General features: G+C 41.2%; 2 protein-coding genes across 3 annotated transcripts in view; one reads left to right on the top strand and one right to left on the bottom strand.

Moving 5' to 3' along the window:
* TBPL1 (TATA-box binding protein like 1) overlaps positions 1 to 12,264 on the top strand; it is a 40,121-nt gene extending 27,857 nt beyond the window's left edge. For both annotated transcript variants that reach the window (XM_007671623.3, XM_001506873.5), the window contains exons 2-7: positions 1,200 to 1,387; positions 3,190 to 3,272; positions 3,443 to 3,506; positions 4,748 to 4,851; positions 4,939 to 5,033; positions 10,315 to 12,264. In XM_007671623.3, coding sequence (XP_007669813.1) covers positions 1,253 to 1,387; positions 3,190 to 3,272; positions 3,443 to 3,506; positions 4,748 to 4,851; positions 4,939 to 5,033; positions 10,315 to 10,385 — 552 coding nt within the window. In that variant the 5' untranslated portion in view covers positions 1,200 to 1,252 and the 3' untranslated portion in view covers positions 10,386 to 12,264. The remainder of the gene's footprint in view (positions 1 to 1,199; positions 1,388 to 3,189; positions 3,273 to 3,442; positions 3,507 to 4,747; positions 4,852 to 4,938; positions 5,034 to 10,314) is intronic.
* A 790-nt stretch (positions 12,265 to 13,054) lies between these two features.
* Positions 13,055 to 21,618, bottom strand: part of SLC2A12 (solute carrier family 2 member 12) — a 65,875-nt gene continuing 57,311 nt past the window's right edge. The window contains exon 5 of the mRNA XM_029058340.2: positions 13,055 to 15,361. Coding sequence (XP_028914173.1) covers positions 15,193 to 15,361 — 169 coding nt within the window. The 3' untranslated portion in view covers positions 13,055 to 15,192. The remainder of the gene's footprint in view (positions 15,362 to 21,618) is intronic.

Here is a 21,618-nt window from a genome sequence, read left to right as displayed (position 1 = left end):
AACTGGAAAGCAGGAAGTGTAGGTGCGCAATGTGATGTGAGCCCAGAGCTGTGTCAGTGAATCAAGAAAATGTGTTTCTGTCCATGTCCAACTGCTAACAGGACTCACTGAGGCCTTTGAATCGGTCAGAAAGGCTGAATGTCTGCACAGTCCTTGCTCCTACAAGACCTTGCTCCTACCGCTCCATATGACCCATAAAAAAGCCCCCACTCAATGGGAAAAGGAGGAAATGTGCAGTCCTGGGAACAGGCTCACTCTGGGGAGTGAGGGAATTTTGGCCTGGGCCTCCTTAGCTTCCTCTTGGCTAGTGTCATCTGGTGTTTCATGCTGCCTTGCAAAAGATCCCAAGGGTCTGGAGTCGACCTCAGGGGAGCTAACTACAGTGGTGTGATTGGGGCCGATCAACCCAATACAATTGAGATAGGAGAGGACTAGTTGGAAGTTGGAATTTTGACAGGGCCCCGGCCTTTCCTTTCTCACACTCTTGCCTCACTGGGGTTGGACTACTCCAGGCCTCACCTCTCCTCCATCTCTAGGTCATTGGTCAATCAGTCAGTATTTATTTAGTGCTTATTATGTGCAGAGCACTCTACTAAGCACTTGGGAGAGTAGAGTATAACAGAGTTGGTAGACTTGTTTCTTGCCCTTAATGAGGTCTTTTGTCAAAGTCTAACACTCTAACCCTGGCTTTCCACTGAGATGTTGGACAAGTTATTTATTCTGAAGAGAGGTCAGAAAAACAGAGGATGATACCACTTGTGGGCCATACACAAAATTGTTGTTTAAATACATGATGAACGTGTTTATGTTCTCTAACTAAGAATATGTCTCAGGGGACTAAGTCTAGAACTGAAAACTAGGCACTCCACATTTGCCTGTCTAATTCTGTTTCGTAACTTTTTTGTCTACGATGGGAGAATTCCATTTTACTTTAGGCAAACGGGCTGTAAAAATTAGCTAATGGATGAAAAAGCAATTGGCAAATTCACCAGGCTACATAAATACAGTTTTTTTCCCTTATTCATTAGATAAGGTGCTGTGCTTTGCCATTACAAATAACTTTACATTCTACCCAATTATTTATTTTCTGGTGATCTTCCTTGCATTTAAATATTCAAAAATTTTCTCACCCAGTAAACGCAGCATAGAGACACATTCAGTCAACTGTGTTAAATTGCCTGTTTTATTTTCCTTCTCAGGATGTGATCTTCATGGTGTGCTTGTGGGGAAGCTGAGTTTTTCAACCACCCCAATGGATGCAGACAGCGACGTTGCATTGGACATTTTAATTACAAACGTAGTCTGTGTTTTTAGAACAAGATGTCATTTGAACTTGAGGAAGATAGCTTTGGAGGGAGCTAATGTGATTTACAAGCGTGATGTTGGAGTAAGTGAATTTTAATATGGGGCTCATTGATCTGAGGAAACTTAGAAGAATCTCAAGAGACTGGACTTGGATCTACATTGTACTTTGATTTATCTAGAAAAGGATCATTTGGTACAAAGAAAAATTGCACTGCAGCTAGATTTGCCTCTTCAAATTATTTTGCAGTTGACTAGACTTTTGTTAGGCTACAGACCATGAATTATGTGATAAGTTTGTAAGAAAAAAATGTACCTGTCCATTTATTACTTTTAAAACAGTGATTCTCCGTTGTGACCACCTGGTCATTGTGGTATAGCCCCCGCCACACCAAAAGAATGGAATAACCAAAGTAGTAAGTGCTCTTACTGAAAATTTCCATGTGGATATTTTACCTAGACACCTTCATCTTAAAGCCAGATGTATATCCCGAAAGCCAAGCTCTGTCCACTGTATTAACTTAGCGTGAGCAGCAGAAGAAATGATAATGGAGATCCCAAGAAAACAGAGAAATGGCAGTGATGGTCTGGCACCAAGGCAGTGGACATTAAACTCTGAGAGAAGTGGCTAGACACATTGCTTTTACCAAGAAAAAATGAAGATTGTTGACCTTAGTGGAATGTGAGATTGATTGAGCAGTCGGACAAGAATGAGAGCGGGATGTAGGTCTTAAGAGATCTGGGCCAGAAATCTGAGTTCAGAGTACTGGAATCATGATGGTGAGCTGAACAAGAGAGAGAGCAAGAGGAGATTACTGGGCAAGAAGGTGTGTGGGATCCCAGGGGTGAGCTGGCCAAGATTAGTGATGTGTGATAGGTTTAACAGAACAGTGAGAAGATACCCGTAAGAGATTAGAAAACAGGAAAGAATCATGTATTTTTCACAGGTTTCAGCTGTTTATGATTACTAGTTGAATTTTAAAATGGTGCACCCGTAAATTCTCGGAAAAACACTTAAAATATAAAAATGCTATTCAAAGTTGAAAGAAAAAAATGGACAACTTTAAACTTAATGTTTTTGTAAATAACCTATTCATAGTGATCATTACATCAATGCCATGTCCAGGTCAATCAGACAGTCATTAAAAATCAAAAAGGTCAATTGAAGATAAACAAATTGTCTGTTGATCAGTTGTCAGCAGTCCGATTGTCAACATAACAAATCATTGACCTCTACCTCTAAGGTCAAATCCCAATCCTGCCCCTAACATTAACCTAAACATTGACCTAATAAGAGTGTTTGAGGATTGAGGCCATCAACTCATTGACTTCAATTTTAGGAAATATTGATCAGAATCAGCGATTGGGCTTTAAAGCATTTGGTTTTCCATGATTTGTTGCTTCACCCATTACAGGTCTACAAACTACAATCCACCTATCACTCGAGGCCCTGAAAGGAGTTAGGTTGGGCATTAGAGAAGTCAGGCTGCTGCAGACAGTTCAGTAGCATAAAGTTATTCCTATTCTTAAATTCACTGTATCAGGTAAATTTGGGTTAGGAGAGATGGGGAAAAATGTCGTGTGCTCATCCATTAAGTTAACTCTAAGGCTGGGTTGTTTTGTCTGTGCATATTTTGTGTTCAGGACACCCAGTTCTTTTGCATTCTCACAAAACCCCACCCTAAGGAACGTCCCATAGGATGCATTGTTAAACACAGCACACATGAACACAGGCACTAATCATTTTTTATGGTAGAAGTTATTATATAAATAGCTATACTGAGAAGTAAAATCAACATTTATTCTATTTTTTAATTAATTGTTACTCTAGAGAAGTTTCACTTCAATACTAATGCCTGGTTTGTTTTTATTTTTCCAATTTTTCAGAAAGTATTAATGAAGCTTAGAAAACCTAGAATCACGGCCACAATTTGGTCCTCAGGAAAAATTATCTGCACCGGAGCCACAAGGTAAATATTTTTGAGGAGGAAAAAAATCTTGAAAAACAAAACATTACCTAGATGTCCGACTGTAAAACTTGATGGAAAATAATTACTGTGCAGTTCACTACAAAAGCTTTGGTGTAGTATGTGATTCTTTTGAAGGTAATATATTTCCATCTCTATGTTTGAAACCATAGTGAAGAAGAAGCTAAGTTTGGTGCCAGACGACTAGCCCGCAGTTTGCAGAAACTAGGTTTTCAGGTAATACTGGCTATTCAAATTATAAATCTTCAAAGGTTTGTGAAATGATTTCAAATTTCACTAAAATATCATTAAAATTTTAAGTGAAAGATAGTACCGGGTTCTGATGATGTATGTTCTAAATTCAAAATGATATTCTTTATGATTTTTCCAGGTTTAGTGTTAAAAGTTTAAACTAACAAAAGCAAAACACAATAGAGCACTAAGTAACAAAGCGAACAGTTAGAATAGTATAGCCTGAATTGTTCAGGCCGAACATTCTTTTTTTCCTTAATAGTTTTTGGGTGGGTTTTTTTTGGTTCAACATACCACTTTTCTTTGTAGAGATTTGATCACAGGATAGAATTTACACCTTATAGAAAATTTAGGAGTGTCGCTGCGGTGGTAAAAACTAGTGGCTAACTCTGAAGCCAATAGTAAAGAATCAGTGGTATTTCTTGAGTGCTTACTGTGTGCAGAGCATTGTACTAAGCAGTTGGGAGAGTTCAGTATAACAGCATTTGTGTATATGTTCCCTGCTCAAGATGTGCTTGCAGTCTACAGAACATTATATTGGATAATGGGCAGAAGGAGGATCGGGGGGGATAATTAGGCTCAGTGTGGGTACACTTAGACCAGAAGTGTACTATAGGTAATATACAATATTAAAAATGCTCCCCCGGTGATTTAGCTCAACTACAGTATCCCCTACATGAGAATGCAGATCTAAGGATGCAGGAGGCGCTCAGTAAATACAATTGATGTGCGGGAATGTCTTGGCTGGAATTTAATTTACGAACCTTACTGATAGCTTTCATCCTAATCGCACCTCCTTTTGAACTATCTCCTTCTGCACCCATCCATACTCACAGTGTTCTTGTTCCTTTCCAACAGCCACAATAGCTCTTAGGTACAGGTTAGATTGAGAATGAATGAACAAAAAACCCAGAGTATCTGGAAACCAAATTGTCTGGAGGATGTTACTTTCTTTCCCTCTCTATTTCTGGACTCTCACCCCCAACCCAGCTCACTTAATGCAAAACATGGTTTGCTTTCAAGTGGTCCGCCTCCCCAAAGCTCCATGTCAAGGATTTTTCATTGCAGTTTGCTGCAGGTAAATTGAAAGAAAGAATGGTGTTGGAGACATGTAAAAATCCATTTGAGGCTAATACTGTTTTTTTACATCCCTTTGATGATGAAAAGAATTCTGTTGAACAAGTCATTCAGATCAAGTATTTTCTAATTATGTACTTCTCTTGTAGGTAATATTCACAGATTTTAGAGTTGTTAATGTTTTGGCAGTGTGTAATATGCCTTTTGAAATCCGATTGCCAGAGTTCACCAAGAAAAACCGACCTCATGCCAGGTAAATTTGAGAGATTAATTGCTTTTTGTAAAAGGCTGCCTACCAGGATTACCTATAGACTCAAGTATGGCTTTTTCTTTTCTCTAGTTATGAACCAGAACTTCATCCTGCAGTGTGCTACCGAATAAAAACCCTAAGAGCTACGTTACAGATTTTTTCAACAGGAAGTATCACAGTAACAGGTACTTTATAATCTCCAAACCCAATTTTGAAACTGTTCACGGAATGTGACACGTCTACGTTAGCACAAGAAGAAAGAAATGAAAAATGTCAGCTTCATAAATGGTGTCCAATTCTCATTCACTGGTATTTACTGAGTACTTTCTGAGTGTGAAGCATTATATTAATTCATTCATTTAATCGCATTTATTAAGTGCTTACTGTGTGCAGAGCACTGTATTAAGAGTTTGGGAAAGTACAACGATAAACAGTGACATTCCCTTTCCACAGTGAGCTCACAGTCTAGTGGTGGGGCGGGGGGCCACTATACTATGTGGTTAAAGGAATATCTCTATCCTCCATGAGTTTTTAATCTGATGAGGTGGTCAGATATACAGAAATTATTTCCCGATAGTGGGAGCAGGAGGAAGAAAAGTGATGTAACAGGAAGTAGATCCAATATATCGGGATGAACTAGCTGAATAAATAATTAAATAGCCAAAGAAAAATACTTCAGTGTTCATTATTCTGAGGTAGGAATGAAATATATGCATACTAAGGATGGCATTGGATAGACATAAATAATGATGGTATTTGTTAAGCGCTTACCATGTGCCTTAGCACATGGGGTAGGTACAAGGTAATCAGGTTGTCCCATGTCGGGCTCACAGACTTAATCCTCATTTTACAGATGAGGTAACTGAGGCACAGAGAAGTTAAGTGTCTTGCCCAAAGTCACACAGCTGATAAGTGGCAGAGCTAGGATTAGAACCCATGACCTCTGATTCACAAGGCCTTGCTCTTTCCACTAAACCACACACTGCTTGAGTGAGGGATTTGTGCATGTTGCCTTTAAAATACAAAGCCAAAAATAGAGGGAATATGTTCCCAGACACTCCCTGGGAAAATGTTAAGTGTATATTTACCTAATATTGGCAACTTCATCTTCATGTGGGCAAATAAGTATTCCAACTTTTGAGCTCCTCCTTTTCAGATTAGATTGCATTTCTCTAGGATAAGGCCATAAATTCCATTTCTCATCCTTATGATCATTGCTGTACTATAACTCGGTTTCTATACTATACTATATATATAGTTTTACTGTAACTCGTAAAGAGCATTTAAGCTCTTGACACTGTATTATGGAAGTATTAGCTTTACAGGAAACTGTAAACCAGGTTCTTACAGCACTAGGTTATGCACTGAGTCTAGTATTGTTGGAGTTGCAGAATACACATATGAAATTCAATATTTCCTGGAAGGAAGTAAAATGCAGAGCAGAGGTCATGGTAGACATTTTTATATATTTTATATATTCTTGTATGGTCTCCACAGCCAAAGTGAAACAATGAGGCAATTATCTAAGCAATTCAGGTACAATCTCTCTTTTGACTGAATTACCTAGGTAGTGACTTCTACAATTTTTTTTTAAATTTCCCAAATAAATCAGGTGAAAACATTTGGTTTTTTTTGGCTAACATCACTCCAATAAATTATCTTCAGTTCTTTGTATTTAGAGGCCATTACCTATGGTGAGCAATACAGATTTGCAAATATAGCAAGGTTAGGCTGATTATCATTAATTTGATAACTACCAAGGATATACTGTATATCTTGTGATGTAGGCTATTCTGGAAGGCTAGGAGAATGAACTTTACAGCTTGACTCAGAAGGGAGCATTTGGACTTGTCTTTTTCAACCACTCACCACTGTATATACATTTTTATTAATATTTTAAGCTTTTTCAGAGTATTCTAAAAGCTCTTGCTTTAGTTGAATAAATTTAAGTGGAATTTTTCTTTTAATCTCTGCTGTTCCTTTTAGGTCCTTCAAGTTTACTTTGTGCCACTTCATAAATTGGCACAGTCTTTAGGTTGAAATTAAGCTTCATACTATTTTATAGGCTAGGTAATTGTTTAAGCACTTGAAGTCCATTAACTAGCCAAGTCTGCATGGGGCAAATCTAAAGACAGGTTGAGAACATTTTAGAGGTTTTGCCTGAATCTCAAATGCTGCTGCCCTGTCTTTTATGCCAGCTAATGTGTGGTATTTGAAATGAAGTCAGTATTTTTAGTGCAGTCTAGTAGGATTCCAAAACCAATAGGCGTGTGCTTGCAAATCAAGTATTATCCTGGGAGAGTGCCTCCTGAAAAGTCCCTCCTGATTGAACCGGGGCTTTGCCTTTTGACAGCTTCTGCCCAGTAACGGTGGGTTACATTGCCCCCTGGGAATCAGAAGATCAGGGGTTCTAATCCCGGCTTCACCACTTGTTTGCTTTGGGACCTTAGGCAAGTCCCTTCACTTCTCTGTGCCTCATTTACCTCATATGTAAAATGAGGATTGAGACTGAGCCCCATGTGGGTCAGGGACTATGTCCAACCCAATTTGCATGTATCCACCCCAGCACTTAGTACAGTCCCTGGCTCCTGGTAAGCGCTTAACAAATACCACAGTTATTATTACCCAGCCTCAGCCCTCCACCAGGCAATGTGGAGGCGTGCCCGAGGCCACCTGGATGGTGTGAAGAGGTGAGAGGGAAGAAGGGACTGCTGATGGAGTTGCTCAGTGGGGCTCAGAAGCAGAACTGGAGATACGAAATTCCACAATATCCTGTCCTTTATATCCAGTACCAACCATAGTACATTATTCCACCTTGGCTTCATCTACAGAGTCCTTTCCTGGTTCTCCACCTATCTTTCTGGCCACTCATTCTCAGTCTCCTCTGCCTCCCCACCCCATAACTGTGGGAGTCCCTCAAAGCTCAGTTCTGATTCCTGGTCTGTTCTCCTCCTACAACCACTCTCGTGGTGAACTCATTTGATCCCATGGCTTCAACTCCCAGCTGTATTCAGATGATTCTCCCATCTATATCTCCAGCCCTGATCTCTCTCCTTCTTGGCAGCCTTGCATTTCCTCCTGCCTTCAGGACATTTCTACTTGGATGTCTCACTGACACCTCAAAACATAACATGTACAAAACAGAACACGTTTTCCAGTGCAAACCCTGTCCTCCCCCTGACTTTCCCATATCTGTAGAGAGCAGCTCCATCCTCCTCACAAGCCCTTAACCTGGTGTTATCCTCTACTCATCTCTCTCATTCAATCCATATATTTAAATATGTTACCAAATCCTGTTCAACCTTCACAACATCGCTAAAATGTACCCTTTCCTCTCTCCATCCAAGCGCTTATCTTATTCAAGCACTACCACGTTAACCCAAGCACTTATCCTATCCCGCCTTGCTGCCCTCCCTGCGTCTGCTTCACACTGCTGCCCAGATCATTTTTCTACAGAACTGTTCAGTCCTTGTTTCCCCACTCCTCAAGAACCTCCAGTGGTTGCCCATCCACCTCTGCATCAAACAGAAACTCTTTGCCATCAGCTTTAAAGCACTCAATCAGCTTACCCCCTCCTACCTTACCTCCCGGGTTTCCTACTATAACACAGCCTGCACACTTTGCTCCTCTAATGCTAACCTACTCAATGTGTCTTGATCTCATCTATATCGCCACTGACTTCTTGCCCACATCCTGCCTCGGGCCTGGATTGCCCGCCCTCTTCACATCTGATAGATGGTCACTCTCCCCACCTTCAAAGCCGAATGAATTAAAAGCTCATCTCCTCCCAGAGACCTGCCCCAGCTAAGTCCTTTGCACTTTTCAATCTCTGTAATTCATTTATATTTATGTCTCCCTCTCTAGACTGTAAGCTCCCTGTAGGCAGGGAACGTATCTCCCAACTCTGTTATACTATACTCTCCCAAGCATTTAGTACAGTGCTTTGTGCACAGTAAGCATCCAATAAATACAACTGACTGGTTGATTTATATGTCTATATGTCTATAGGGTATATTTCCATTACCCTATTTATATTGTTAATGAATTGTACATCGCCTTGATTCTATTTAGTTGCCATTGTTTTTACGAGATGTTCTTCCCCTTGACTCTATTTATTGCCATTGTTCTTGTCTGTCCATCTCCCCCGATTAGACTGTAAGCCCGTCAAACGGCAGGGACTGTCTCTGTCTGTTGCTGACTTGTTCATCCCAAGCGCTTAGTACAGTGCTCTGCACATAGTAAGCGCTCAATAAATACTATTGAATGAATGTCTAGGGCCTTACTATTGTGAGCTCGTCAGGTTAGCTTTGAACAGATGTGGGTTAAAAGGGAAATTTTTGCTATGAAAATGATTTTCAAAATAAACTTGGAATCAGGCAGACATGGGCTGTTGACTTGTTGAAATTATTTCTTAAAAGCTCACCACAATTTAGAGAGATTTCATTTTTGACCCAGAAGCAGCACTTTGGAGAAATGATTGAATCTTTTAACCCTGGGCTAAATGCTTTTAAAGTCGTAATAATGGCACTTTGTGTTTGTAAAAGCTTCTTGAAATTGTTCCACTGAAGGTTAAAAATAATGTGGGGTTTTTTTGTGTATATGTCAACCAGCCAAAATATGTGTCTGCAGCGAGACTTTATTTGTTGCCAGCCTATGGACGAGCAGTAGTGAATCCGGCTGCAAAGTTTTTCACTATGTAACTGACATGTATTATATAGGACTCTGCCCTCTGCCCATATTATGTCCTATAGTCGAATAATGGGTATGCTTGCTGGTATGTAGGTACAAGTTCTTATTTAAAAATTGCATTTTTGAACCACACTTTTAAATGTAAGCAGCAAAAGCATGGAAACAATGTCTCTTATGAAATTGCACAGGCCAAAGACTTGGTGGTTGACCTGTACTACCAGCAGGTCCATCCCCACTCATTTCCAGCAGGTACGTTCAGTGAGTCATGGGGAAACGTGATTGGCTGGGTCCAGAGGTATAATTCATTCCCAAGGTGCATCCTGACCCTTTTTCCTGTGCCCAGAACTTTCTCAAGTAGCCCAGGGGTTTTGCAGCCCAATGCTTACTTTGAGGATGCCCAGAACAGTCAGAATCTGGGCTGTCTCACCTTGTGTTTGAAAGTTGTTGGCCATGTTACTCTGCTCCATGATGCTTAATTTTACCATTACTATCACCCACATAATATTAATTGGAGGTTCTCATGGAGGGTAGGAGTCTTTTCATTATTTATTCTCTTTTGAAGAACCCGGGGATGAAATGGATGAGGCACTGCTAGGGTAGCCATGGGTATTTGTGTGTGATGCCGGGTTATGTATTCTGCAACAGTGACAGAGATCCCAGCCTCCCATTTATGTGATAAAATGTGCACTTAACCTACAAAATGTACAGAGTTTTGTTGAAATATTTTGAAATGCTTACTTTTCCCCATTTTGTTTTCTTCCCCCTTTTATGTCTTAGGGCCAAGTGTAAAGGCTGTTGCTACGGCTGTGGAACAGATCTATCCCTTCGTGTTTGAGAGCAGAAAATAAATTTTTTAAGATTCACCACTTCGTTGGTTAGGTTTCCTAACTGAGCACCTTTTAAAAACTGCTGCACATTGGACTCAAAGCAAAAGGAAAGCAGGACCAACCGTAACCGAGGAAACAGACTCTTATTTGTTCGTAGCCCCACTGTAAGTGCCAGTCCCTTTGGGTTTGATTTGGAACAGTGCTGTAGTAGAAAGAGAGAAGTTTACAAAGACATGAAATTGCTGCTTTTACAAAGGACATTCTATTTATTTTCGCAGTAATTCTTGTGTCCTATTAAGCAGAGCTGTCACGGTGTGCACTACCCTTAAAACATTTTTTTTTTTTCAGTTTGAGCTAATGTGTTTTATTTGTGAATAGTCTTTTACATTTTTGTAAGCTGAATATGGGCACCAAAGAAGCTGTAAACGTTATCTTTTTCAATTGATGAATGTGCACAAATAAAGGTTTCAAAAATATTCTCTCTTCATACCTGTTCTATTACCTTTCTTCTCCCTTTTCTATTAACTGAAATTGTATTATTCAAAGTTCATTTTTTTAACTATGCAAATTTAGTCTTTTGCTGAAGTGTTTTTGGCTTCCATTTGAAGTGTATTTTGTATATATGCCACTTGTGTACAGTATGTTCTTAATGCTGTGTTACCAAATGTTAAATAGAAACTTTCTTGCTATTGGAAATTTTAAAAAATGTATATAAACTGTAGGTAATAGAGTAGAGCTTTATAGATATGTAAAACATAATGGCTTACATTGTTGACTTTTTAAAGATATGCTAGAGAATGTGAAATCCCTTCGAATGTCAAGAAAAACTAGTTTTCACCGGGAAGGTTGTTACCTATGGGCCGGCTGGGACAGAGCATCAAAGTTGAGTGGCAGCTCTCGTTTACGTGTGTTACCTTGGAGGTCGGTTAGCCTCAATTGAAAGAAAGCGGTTCCCTGGGTCAGTTATCGTAGGCCAGGGCCAGGCATTCTCTTCTTCAAGCATGGTAGATGATTGATAAAGTTGTGTTGTCCTCACGAATTGCCTGCAGGCCTCTGAGCTTGGCTCTGTTAGGCAGTTTTAATGGGGTTCAGCATAGACTTGAAAGCCATTTAGTGAGACATGTCTTTCCCCCTCGCTGCATCTTTCTTCATGGAGCCAGAGCACTGATGACAATTTAGTTCAGTCAAGTGAAAATGCTACTCATTCAAGTTACAATAAATATGCATCTGTGACCTGGTGTCCTTTTGGCTACATCCCTGAGCAGTGGAATGGAGTCTAGTAGTAATGTTCTTCCCTTACACCATACCAGTTGTGTGTAAAGAAGAAGTTGGGTTAGCTCTGAGCTCAATGGACAGTGTGCAACTTAGTCTTCCACTAAGGCAAGACGATTAATGTGTAATGAAACGTGAAAAATAATCAAAAGAACTCACTTGGCTATCCAGTGGAGCTCCATTGAAACCCTCTCTCTGTGCACTGTATTGTTTGAAGGCTTAACTTCTTCAAATTAGTTGCACGAGGCTATATAAGCTGCAGTGTTTTACTTTTCCTCTGTCTCTTCTTCCCCACGAGCTCTCTCCTCCCACCCCCTTCCTAAAAATGCAGAGGGGCACAGTTGGTTTTAAAATAAAGTTCTTTCCTTTGGGCCTGACACTTGAGGATGATTGTGAATCAGACTGTTTGTCAGCTCATTTCTGCTTTGCTCTTTATAATGCATTTCACATGTTTGTTTCCTTCTGAATACAGCAGGGTGAAAAAGGTATTACAGGTTCTGTACTGCTATTTGAGAATACAAATTTTCATGTTAATGTGGCCACCTGATACTCAGCACTTACATGAATGTTAATTTCAATAAAATAAATTAATAGGACTTGAGGAAGCTAGGCTACTCAGTCCAACGATGCATTATTCCTTAAGCCATTAGAAAACCAAACTGGATACCAAAATACACTATTCTAGAGGAATAGAGAAACCTGAATATCTCGGGGGGTTGATTTAAAAGTTCAGGTAGCCTAGAATTTTGACAGCACAGTTTATCTGAAAACGAGAAACAGGTATCATGGCTACACCGGGCGCGAGAACTGCAATTGCCAAAATCACAGGGCCCCTCCTAAGCAACCCCGACTGGCTGCATCTACCTAGGCCAAACCATCCACAAATAGCCTCACCATAGGACCCCACACACGTGATTGTTCCGGGTTGATGAACTAGAAGTTGCAACGGCTCTTAGGGACAACCAACACACACACCAACTTCCTATCCTCCTTTCCCTCTGCTGCCCCAAGCTGAGTCTGGCCCATACCATTCCAAGGCCCAGTGGTCTTGGAAATACAAGCCAGGCCCAGTTTACACAGGACTGTGGGAGAAGAACCTGAGAGCAGGTCAAGCACAGGTTTGGCCAACAGATAGGAAAGAGAGAGATTAGATATACATGCAGAAGATAGCTTCATTTCTCCCCCCTACATACTTAGCCACCGAAAGGTCTGCTGTAGTTAATGTGAATTCACATAATCACCTTCATGAGAAGCACCCACTTCTTATGAACATCTGGGAGGTCCTATTAGAAAGCCACAGTAGTACCTAGTTTGAAGTCACACTTCCACTAGTCTTCTAGACATTGAAATTAGATTTGTTGTAAAGGTGAAAGGATAGAGTTCTTAAGATATGGGATAACAAAATACCAAACAATGGATCAATAAATCAATAATTTACCACAGTAGACACAGGAGTATTTGAAAAGAAATGGCCACTGTAGAGATGATAATGTCAATTTATGTCACTTTATGAATTTCCTAGAAGGTAACAAGGATCCTTAGCATAGAGATTACACAGGAGGAGAAACTGATTTCTGAGCTAACAGCCATTTATTACAGATATTGATTGTATGCCTATGACATCTCCCTACCCACCACCTCCATAATCTGTGTCCCAGGGTACATTAACCTTACTCCAAATTTATATCTTTTAAAAAATATGGGCCAAGCAAGGTAATCTCTAACATACTGTATATTCCATATCTATAGAAACATGCAGGATCCCAGGGTTCTCTCCTCCCTCTGCATGGTGAAGGAATAGAATTTCCATTTCAGAGGATTTTCTAGTCCCTCTTCTAGTGGGTAAATTTACTGTGAAACAGTCTGAGGCCATAGGCCTTCTATTAGTCTCACACATATTCATTCATTCAGTCATATTTATTGAGTGCTTACTGTGTGCAGAGCACTATACTAAGCACTTGAATACAATATAACAATAAACAGACACATTCCCTGGCCCCAGTGAGTTTACAATCTAGAGCTGAGCTTCATTTTCCTGCCTTAGTAGGAGGGGATGATACATTGTCAGCAATTTTTCTAATATTTAAATTAAAACCAGCTCCCTAGTTTCCCGTGCCACCTGTAGGATTAGCTTTATATCAGAGGGAAAAAAGAGCAGTCCCAAAGTTGGTAATTGATGTGTAAGATCCTGTAATAATTTCAGTGGTTCTAATGCTAGTTTTGATTTTGTTTTGAATCAGTTTCAACAATTCTCTTTCCCCCTTTGGTGAAATTAAAATTTAACAAACTCCAAGAGAGTTGTGAAAGGAAACAACTATCTCAGACCACCCCTCCCCCCCCACACACAATCACACACAAACTCTCACACACTCTTCCTCTCTCTCTCCCCCTCCCTCTCCCCTTTTCTGATGTTTTTCTCTGTTTCATGCGGTTTGGACCAATTAGCGGTTTGGATCAAAACTCTAGAGGTCCTTTCCACTGTCAGAAATCTACACAGTCTGGAGGTAAGCTGTAGCCAGGGCCTAGAGAGTCATAGCCTGAGGTAGTGAGATTCCTGAGGCCTGCTAGGGCTTACACAGAAGTCTTTCTTCAGCTTGGTGTGACTAGTACACCTCTTGACTGAAAGTCTTGTTGGTGGGGAGACACTTTCTAAAGTTCATCTTAAAACAAAATTCATTATTTCAGAAACGGAGCTAAATAGTTCAAGAACTGTTAAATGATCCCACCTTTTTCAGATTCACCAAATATTTCACTTGATTTGTGACAAGGAGGGGAACGTTCTGCTTACGTATTTTCCTCCATTACCGCAGGCTTGTTCTGTCCTTTATACGCCTTGGCATTTTAATCCTCATGGTCTAATAAGCCTGTGGGATGTGGAAACAGCAGGATTACTCACACAGAGTTGCACACAGTTATTTGGTTTCTAAATAGAATTTCCCAAGAAATTGGTTTCTGAGTTTTAAAATGTAGCACTTAGGGATCTCACATTAATGAACTGCCCAGAAAGGAGGAAGTAAAAACCAACTCTGGTCATCAAAGGAGAGCTGCTGTTCCAGACAGACAGTGGGAGGATTCTGGGTTTTCTCAACAATAATGTTCTCCTTTACTGCATATTGGGTTAGAAGAGCAAAAGTGGAAAGTAGTTTTCAGACTGCCCTCACTGCAGCATTTGTGCCATAAGGTTATTACCCACGTCTTTATGCGCTCTCACACAGAATGGCAAGAAATCACCAGTTTCATTTGCAGGTTGCTATGTGAACCACTCCCTCCTTCCTAAGGCTGTCGAAATCCAATTTGCGGGACATCGTTATTTGGCTCTGATCCATTATCCCCTCACCTAGCCTGGCAAAATCGAAATCGCGGTTTTTGTAGGGTTTGTTGGGGTTTTTTTTGGTAGGGGGGAAGGAAGCAAGGAGAATGGATGGACCATTTTAAACCATTCCTGATAAATACAGAATACCAAGGCCATTAGCTTCATGCTTCTGATAGGAAGCTAAGAGTATATCAAATATGTGGTGGAACAAGAGGCAGTACTGAGGGTTCGTGTGTCACATCATCATCCCAGACTGGGGCCATCGGGTTTCTTGGGAAGACTGCCTTGGCTTCCTCTTCCACACAGCCTTTTACACTCTAAAAACTGGTCTTGGTGGCTCTTTTGAAGCTCGGTTGGCACTAACTTCCCTCTTCGATGACTCATAAAGCAAATGTTGTTTTTCACATAATCCCTGAAAGAGAAAGAGTCATTGATGAAAACAGCATTTGCCTTAGGCTTACAGGGCTATTTTTAAGGTCTATTAATGATAAACATTTCTACAGAGACCCTGGGGTTTAGTCTTTTCTATTACAACCTAAGCAATCCACAAGAAAGGAATTATCCCCAATCCTACTTACTGCTTGTCTATAATAGGCCCTTATTTGAGTCAAGACAGTGATCATAGGGGAAGCTTGAGGCCCACAGTCAAGTAAAGGATGGTGGCTAGTCTCCATTTCCACTGAGAACAGCAAGAGGAAATTACCTTCAGCTGCTGCCTAAGGGAGTATGTAGGTTAGAGACAAAGAACAATCTTCTTGAGACTGTGTGGATGTAAACTGGAATAGGCTGTAAAGGGTGCTTGTGGAATCACCTTCTCCACAGACAAACAAGAGCGCTCATCTGTCCCACTGGTTTTAGGGAAATGGGTGACCTTTCTCAGTCTCTTACCAGCCCTATAATTTTATGAAAATGAAAAGCTTTTCATGAGTGGGGATTTGGGGGTCATTTTCTGATGAAGCTTCAGCTTCCCAATTGTTCTGAAAATTACATCAATTTGTCCTTTAGAGGTTGGGGATTTGACAGCAATTTTACTTAGTAATTGAGCCACCTAATGATTTCACCAGGTTAGAAAATTCTCTCTGCTTTCAAAGCAACAGGAAGTGTAGAACATTGCTTAAAGGTTGTCAAGCCCTGAATATTTGATTTTCAGAGCAAAAATGACCTCAATACATTTATGCATTAAGGGCCTGTCTCATCAGAAATAATATGAACATTCATTCAACCATATTTAGCAAGCGCTTACTGTGTGCAAAGTACTATACTAAGCACTTGGGAGAGTACAATATAATAAACACATTCTCTGCCCACAACAAATTAACAGTGATCATATTTATTAGGCGCTTACTATGTGAGACTTGAGATAATCAGGTGGGACCCAGTCCTTGTCCCTTAAAGGGGCTCACATTCTAAGAAGGAGAGGAACAGGTATTTTATCCCCATTTTACAGATAAGAAAACTGAGGCAAAGATAAATTAAATGACTTGTCCGAGGTCACACAGTAGAACAGTGGCAAAGCTGGGATTAGAACCTGGGTATCCTGGCTCTCAGGTTGGTGCTCTTTGCCCAAGGTCACACATATTTTTGTTCAGCATGGAAAGCGAAAAGACTCACCCAAGGGCATTATGAAATTATCAGATTATGAGAAAAGACTTAGAATTCTCAAAATCATTTTCAATGGGTGGACTTTCACTAGGCAAAGCACGCCTCTACACTTTTGGAGGGAATGTTGGGGAAGGATTGTGGACTGACAAAATAATGAGGAACCTTCAGTTTCTCACACCATTTACAATTTTAAAAGCACAGCCAAAACTTGATCTTACCGAATTTCTCAACTTCTCCCAGATTTATCCTGAACTGGGCTGTAATCCGTCCCCCATGAAAAAGTCTCAAAGAGTTTAAACTTGTTGCAGATAAACTGAAGGAGAGAACTGTAGACTACTACTAATAATATTATGGTATTTGTTAAGCACTTACTATGTGCCAGGCATTGTACTAAGAGCTGGGATGGATACAAGCAAAGCAGGTTGGACACAGTCCCTATTCCACACAGGGCTCACAGTCTCCATCCTCATTTTACAGATGTGGTGACTGAGGTACAGAGAAGTGAAATGGCTTGCCTAAGGCCACACGGCAGATAAGTGGCTGAGCCAGGATTAGAACCCATGACCTTCTGACTCCCAGGCCCCTGCTCTAACTGCTCCATGCTGGTCCTACAGACTACTACTCTATAGACTGTAACCTCGTTGTGGGTGGGGAACAGGTCTATCAACTCTGTTATAGTGTACCTTCCCAAGTGCTTAGTACAGTGCTCTATACAGTAAGTGCTCAATAAATATGACTGATTGATTGGATAAAGGGGAAGCCACTGAACTTCCTAGGTCAAAAATCAGAAAAAGAAAACCGTTTTCATCTGGTGGGTAATCACGGAACTCATTATTACAGGATGAAGTACAGGCTGAAAACATCAGCAGGTTCAAGAGGGATTTGGATCAATTCATGAACGAGGAGCCACTAATGGTTTACTGGAGGGAAAGTTAGTGTTGTTAGACGCCCGTCCCTAATCACTTTGGGTGGACCTCTAATAGGGCAGCTCTCCAACATTTCCTCCCCTCACCCTGTAACTACTGCTGGAGACAGAGCCTGGGCCGGATGGACTACTAGTCTGATTCAGTAATGGCCTCATGCCTGACTTTAATAGGAGTCACATTTATCTAAGAATTGTTCAAGTTTGCCAGCCCACACACATTCCCTCTGGTGGTGACTGACACTTTGGGAGCCAGGTCACCAAGAAGGTGTAAGGTACTGCACACTTCCTTTCCATTTAGGGGGATATTCACGAGGCAGAGGGGTCAGATGCCTGGCACGGGTGGCAGAGAGCCCCGTTTTTTAGAGCTGCACAAAGGTTAGGTTACATCTCTTCCCTGGCAGCTAGGCTGTTTCAGTAGTGTTTTAGAAATCCTGTCATTGGAGACCAGGCAGCTACGGTCAGGATTTAGCCCCCAAGTAGCCCAAGATATCCATTTCTGGGTGAGGCTTTTCTTCCTATTTATTTAGACTTGACAGGAATGGGAGAGAAGAGCAATCATCCTCAGCTGAAATAGCAAATACAGACAGCCATCTCCCTTTGAACTTGTTCCAGCTCCACATTAGGTCACAACAATTCAGGCAAATTGCATTATTGCTGTAGGAGACCCTTCTCTGACCTCTGTTGGCCAAGTCACTGTTTATGTTCCTTGCCAGAGTTTGAATGTGTAGATCTATTTTCTCAACCTTGCAGGCATACTCTGTACTAGAGATGGAAGGACTTAACCTTAGTCCTATAAGGGAGGGATAACGTTAGGATAAAGGAAATCGAGGGTTTAGAGTCATTTAGGAATTGAGATCATTTTTCATTTTCTCCCTGGAATAATAATTTGGGTACTTGTTGGGCACTTACTGAACTGAGCGCTTGGGTAGACACAAATTAGGTTGAACACTATCCCTGTCCCACAGTTTAAGTAGAAGGGAATAGGGCTTAACCCCCATTTTATGGATGAGATAACTGAGGCACGGAGAAGCAAAGTTACTTGCCCAAAGTCACACAGTAGGTAAGTGGCAGAGCAGAATTAGAATCCAAGTCCTCTGATTCTCAGGGCCATGCTCTTTCTACTAGCCCGTGCTGGAAGATACACTATTACTACTACAACCTTCAACTTGCAAGGCACTTTATTTGCCCCCCAAATTTGCCCATCAATCATGTCATTTTACCCTCATATCCCTGCAAGGAAAAAGGCCAGCAGAAACATTACCTCCATTTTACAAAAGAGAAGACTGGTACCAAAAGACTAAGAGAAGCAGCGTGGCTCAATGGAAAGAGCAAGGGCTTAGGAGTCAGAGTTCACGGGTTCTAATCCCGGCTCTGCCACCTGTCAGCTGTGTGACTTTGGGCAAGTCACTTAACTTCTCGGTGCCTCAGTTCCCTCATCTGTAAAGTGGGGATTGAGACTGTGAGCCTCAGGTGGGGCAACCTGATTATCCTGTATCTACCCTGGCACTTAGAACAGTGCTTGGCACATAGTAAGCACTTAAACACCAACATTATTATTATTATTAAGAGACTTGCCTGAAGCCACATTGCCGGCAGGTAGCTAAACCAAGGCCAGAACCCAAGCCTCCTAACTTTCAGATGGATGTTCTTCGCACTAGGCTTTGCTGTCTCTGCAACAGATGTAGGGTGGCCTAATGGACAGAGCACAGGCCTGGGAGTCAGAAGCAGCTGGGTTCTAATGCTGCCTCCACCACTTGCCTGCTTTGTGACCTTGGGCAAGTCACTTAACTTCTCTGTGCCTCAGTTAACTCATCTGTAAAATGGGGAGTAAGATAGGAGCCCCTTATGGGACATTGACTGTGTCCAACCTGATTAGCTTGAACTTACCCCAGTGCTTAGTACAGTGCCTGGCACATAGTAAGCACTTAACAAATACCATCTAAACAACAACAACAAAAAGGATGTTTTCCCCAGGAGCCCTTATATGTACTCTTGGCTCAGCAATCTCCCTCCCTCTGGACAGCCTCTGGACTTTGACTAAGGATCATAAGAGAGGCAGAGACTTTGTAAATACAAAGGGATCTGAAATGCAATTGAGCTGAGGGGGTGAGAGATGTGTGAAGAGGGGTACTTAATAATAACTGTGGTATTTGTGACGCACTGTACTACACACTGGGGGAGATATGCAAGATAAATGGGTCTAAGAGGGAGAACAGTCTAAGAGGGAGAACAGTTTTTCATCCCCATTATACAGATGAGGAGACTGAGGTATGAAGCAGTTAAGTGACTTACCTGAGGTCACAGAGTAGACAAGTGTGGACCTGCGATTAGAACCCAGATTCCCTGACTTGCAGGCCACGCTGTTTCTCATTTCTGTTTCACCATGAGGTATCTAAGTTCAAAGCCACTTAGTAAAGAGCCTCAGGCAGCTTACCCCAACACAGGAGAAGTGGTCTCTGATACATTATCAAGATTAAATATTATCATCCTTGATTATGGTCATGGAGGATGGGGTATTGTAATATCTTTAGAAAATCTGTAGCTAAACCAACACCTTGAGGAAACCCTCAATTTTGTATTCTGATAAATGAGTTAGGGCAGCTGGCTTGAGGGCTTTTAAAACCAGGTTTGATGAAATGCTAGAAGACCTGAGTGGAAACTCTCCTAGCTAAGGGTCCCTTTCTTCATAATCTCTGATTTTGCATGAAGGTGTGTATTCCCTACTTTACAATGGGATTAAATGGCTTAAATTGATTGACCTGACTGCTTGCTGTCTTTTTACTTCACAAACTTTTGTCTGCTGCTGCTGACATCTTGGATAAAAGCCCCAGAATCTAAAAGATCTCTTAGTTAGTCACGTATGGAAGGTCTTTTCCTTCCCTAATCCACGCCTGAAGTCGAGCCTGGGCTTGGGAGTCACAGGTCATGGGTTCTAATCCCAGCTCCACCACTAGTCAGCTGTGTGACTTTGGGCGAGTCACTTCACTTCTCTGTGCCTTAGTTACCTCATTTGTAAACTGGGAATTAAGGCTGTGAGCCCCACGTGGGACAACTTGATCACCTTGTATCCCCCCAGTGCCTAGAACAGTGTTTCCAGTGCTTAGAACAGTGCTTGGCACATATTCCTTCATTCATTCATTCAATAGTATTTATTGAGCGCTTACTATGCGCAGAGCACTGTACTAAGCGCTTGGGATGAACAAGTCGGCAACAGATAGAGACAGTCCCTGCCGTTTGACGGGCTTACAGTCTAATCGGGGGAGATAGTAAGTGCTTAACAAATATCTAAATATATATATATATATATTTAAGTCTCCTCAAGGTACAGCTTCTGCCAACCTTTGTTAGTAAGAAAGGGTTTGTTAGTAAGAAAGGTGGAAAGAGTATGGCCCTGGGAGTCAGAGGACATGGGTTCTAATCCTGGAATGGCCACTTGCCTGCTATGTGACCTTGGGCAAACCATTCCCTGTGCCTCAGTTTCCTCATCTGTAAAATGGGGATTCAGTACCTGTTCTCCCTCCTACTTATACCAGAAACTCCATGTGGGTCAGGGACTCTGACTTGATTATCTTGTATCTACCCCAGCACTTAGTGTGGTGCTTGGTTCAGAGAAAGCAGTTAATACTATTATCATCATCATCATCATCATCATCAGTGATGACAGTAGAAACAGTGTGAAGGATAATGCGCTCCTTGACATCCATACTAAGGATTAGAATGTTCCACCTAAAATCTTGAAACTATTCTCTTTCCATCCCTAATTTTCCTCTCTAGTAACCACTTAGGGCCCCTCATCCATGAACATATACAAACCCTTCTTGAGTCTATTTTCAGCACACCTTTCTGTGATAAAACATATATAACCCTTAGGTGCCTCATACAATTTACTCTCCATACCCATTTAAATTCTTCAGATTCAGGAAACAGCCATGCTGGCAACTTGGGACTGTGTCTAAAGGTAACCCGGTTGGCAGCCTAAAATATTAACAGAATTTTTCTTTCTTAATACATTTCAATTCATGTCACTAGGATTTCTAACTATGGGAGTACACAAGACAAGGCTTGTGTTATGCATCCTAGAACTAGAGAGGGAAGAATGGGGTGAGATGAGAAGTAGAGAGGCTTAGTGGGAAGAACATGGG

Source organism: Ornithorhynchus anatinus, chromosome 2 (genome assembly GCF_004115215.2).
Source record: "Ornithorhynchus anatinus isolate Pmale09 chromosome 2, mOrnAna1.pri.v4, whole genome shotgun sequence".
Lineage (NCBI taxonomy): Eukaryota > Metazoa > Chordata > Mammalia > Monotremata > Ornithorhynchidae > Ornithorhynchus > Ornithorhynchus anatinus.
Note: the sequence above shows the minus strand (reverse complement) of the source record. Positions and strands in the feature narration are given on the sequence as shown.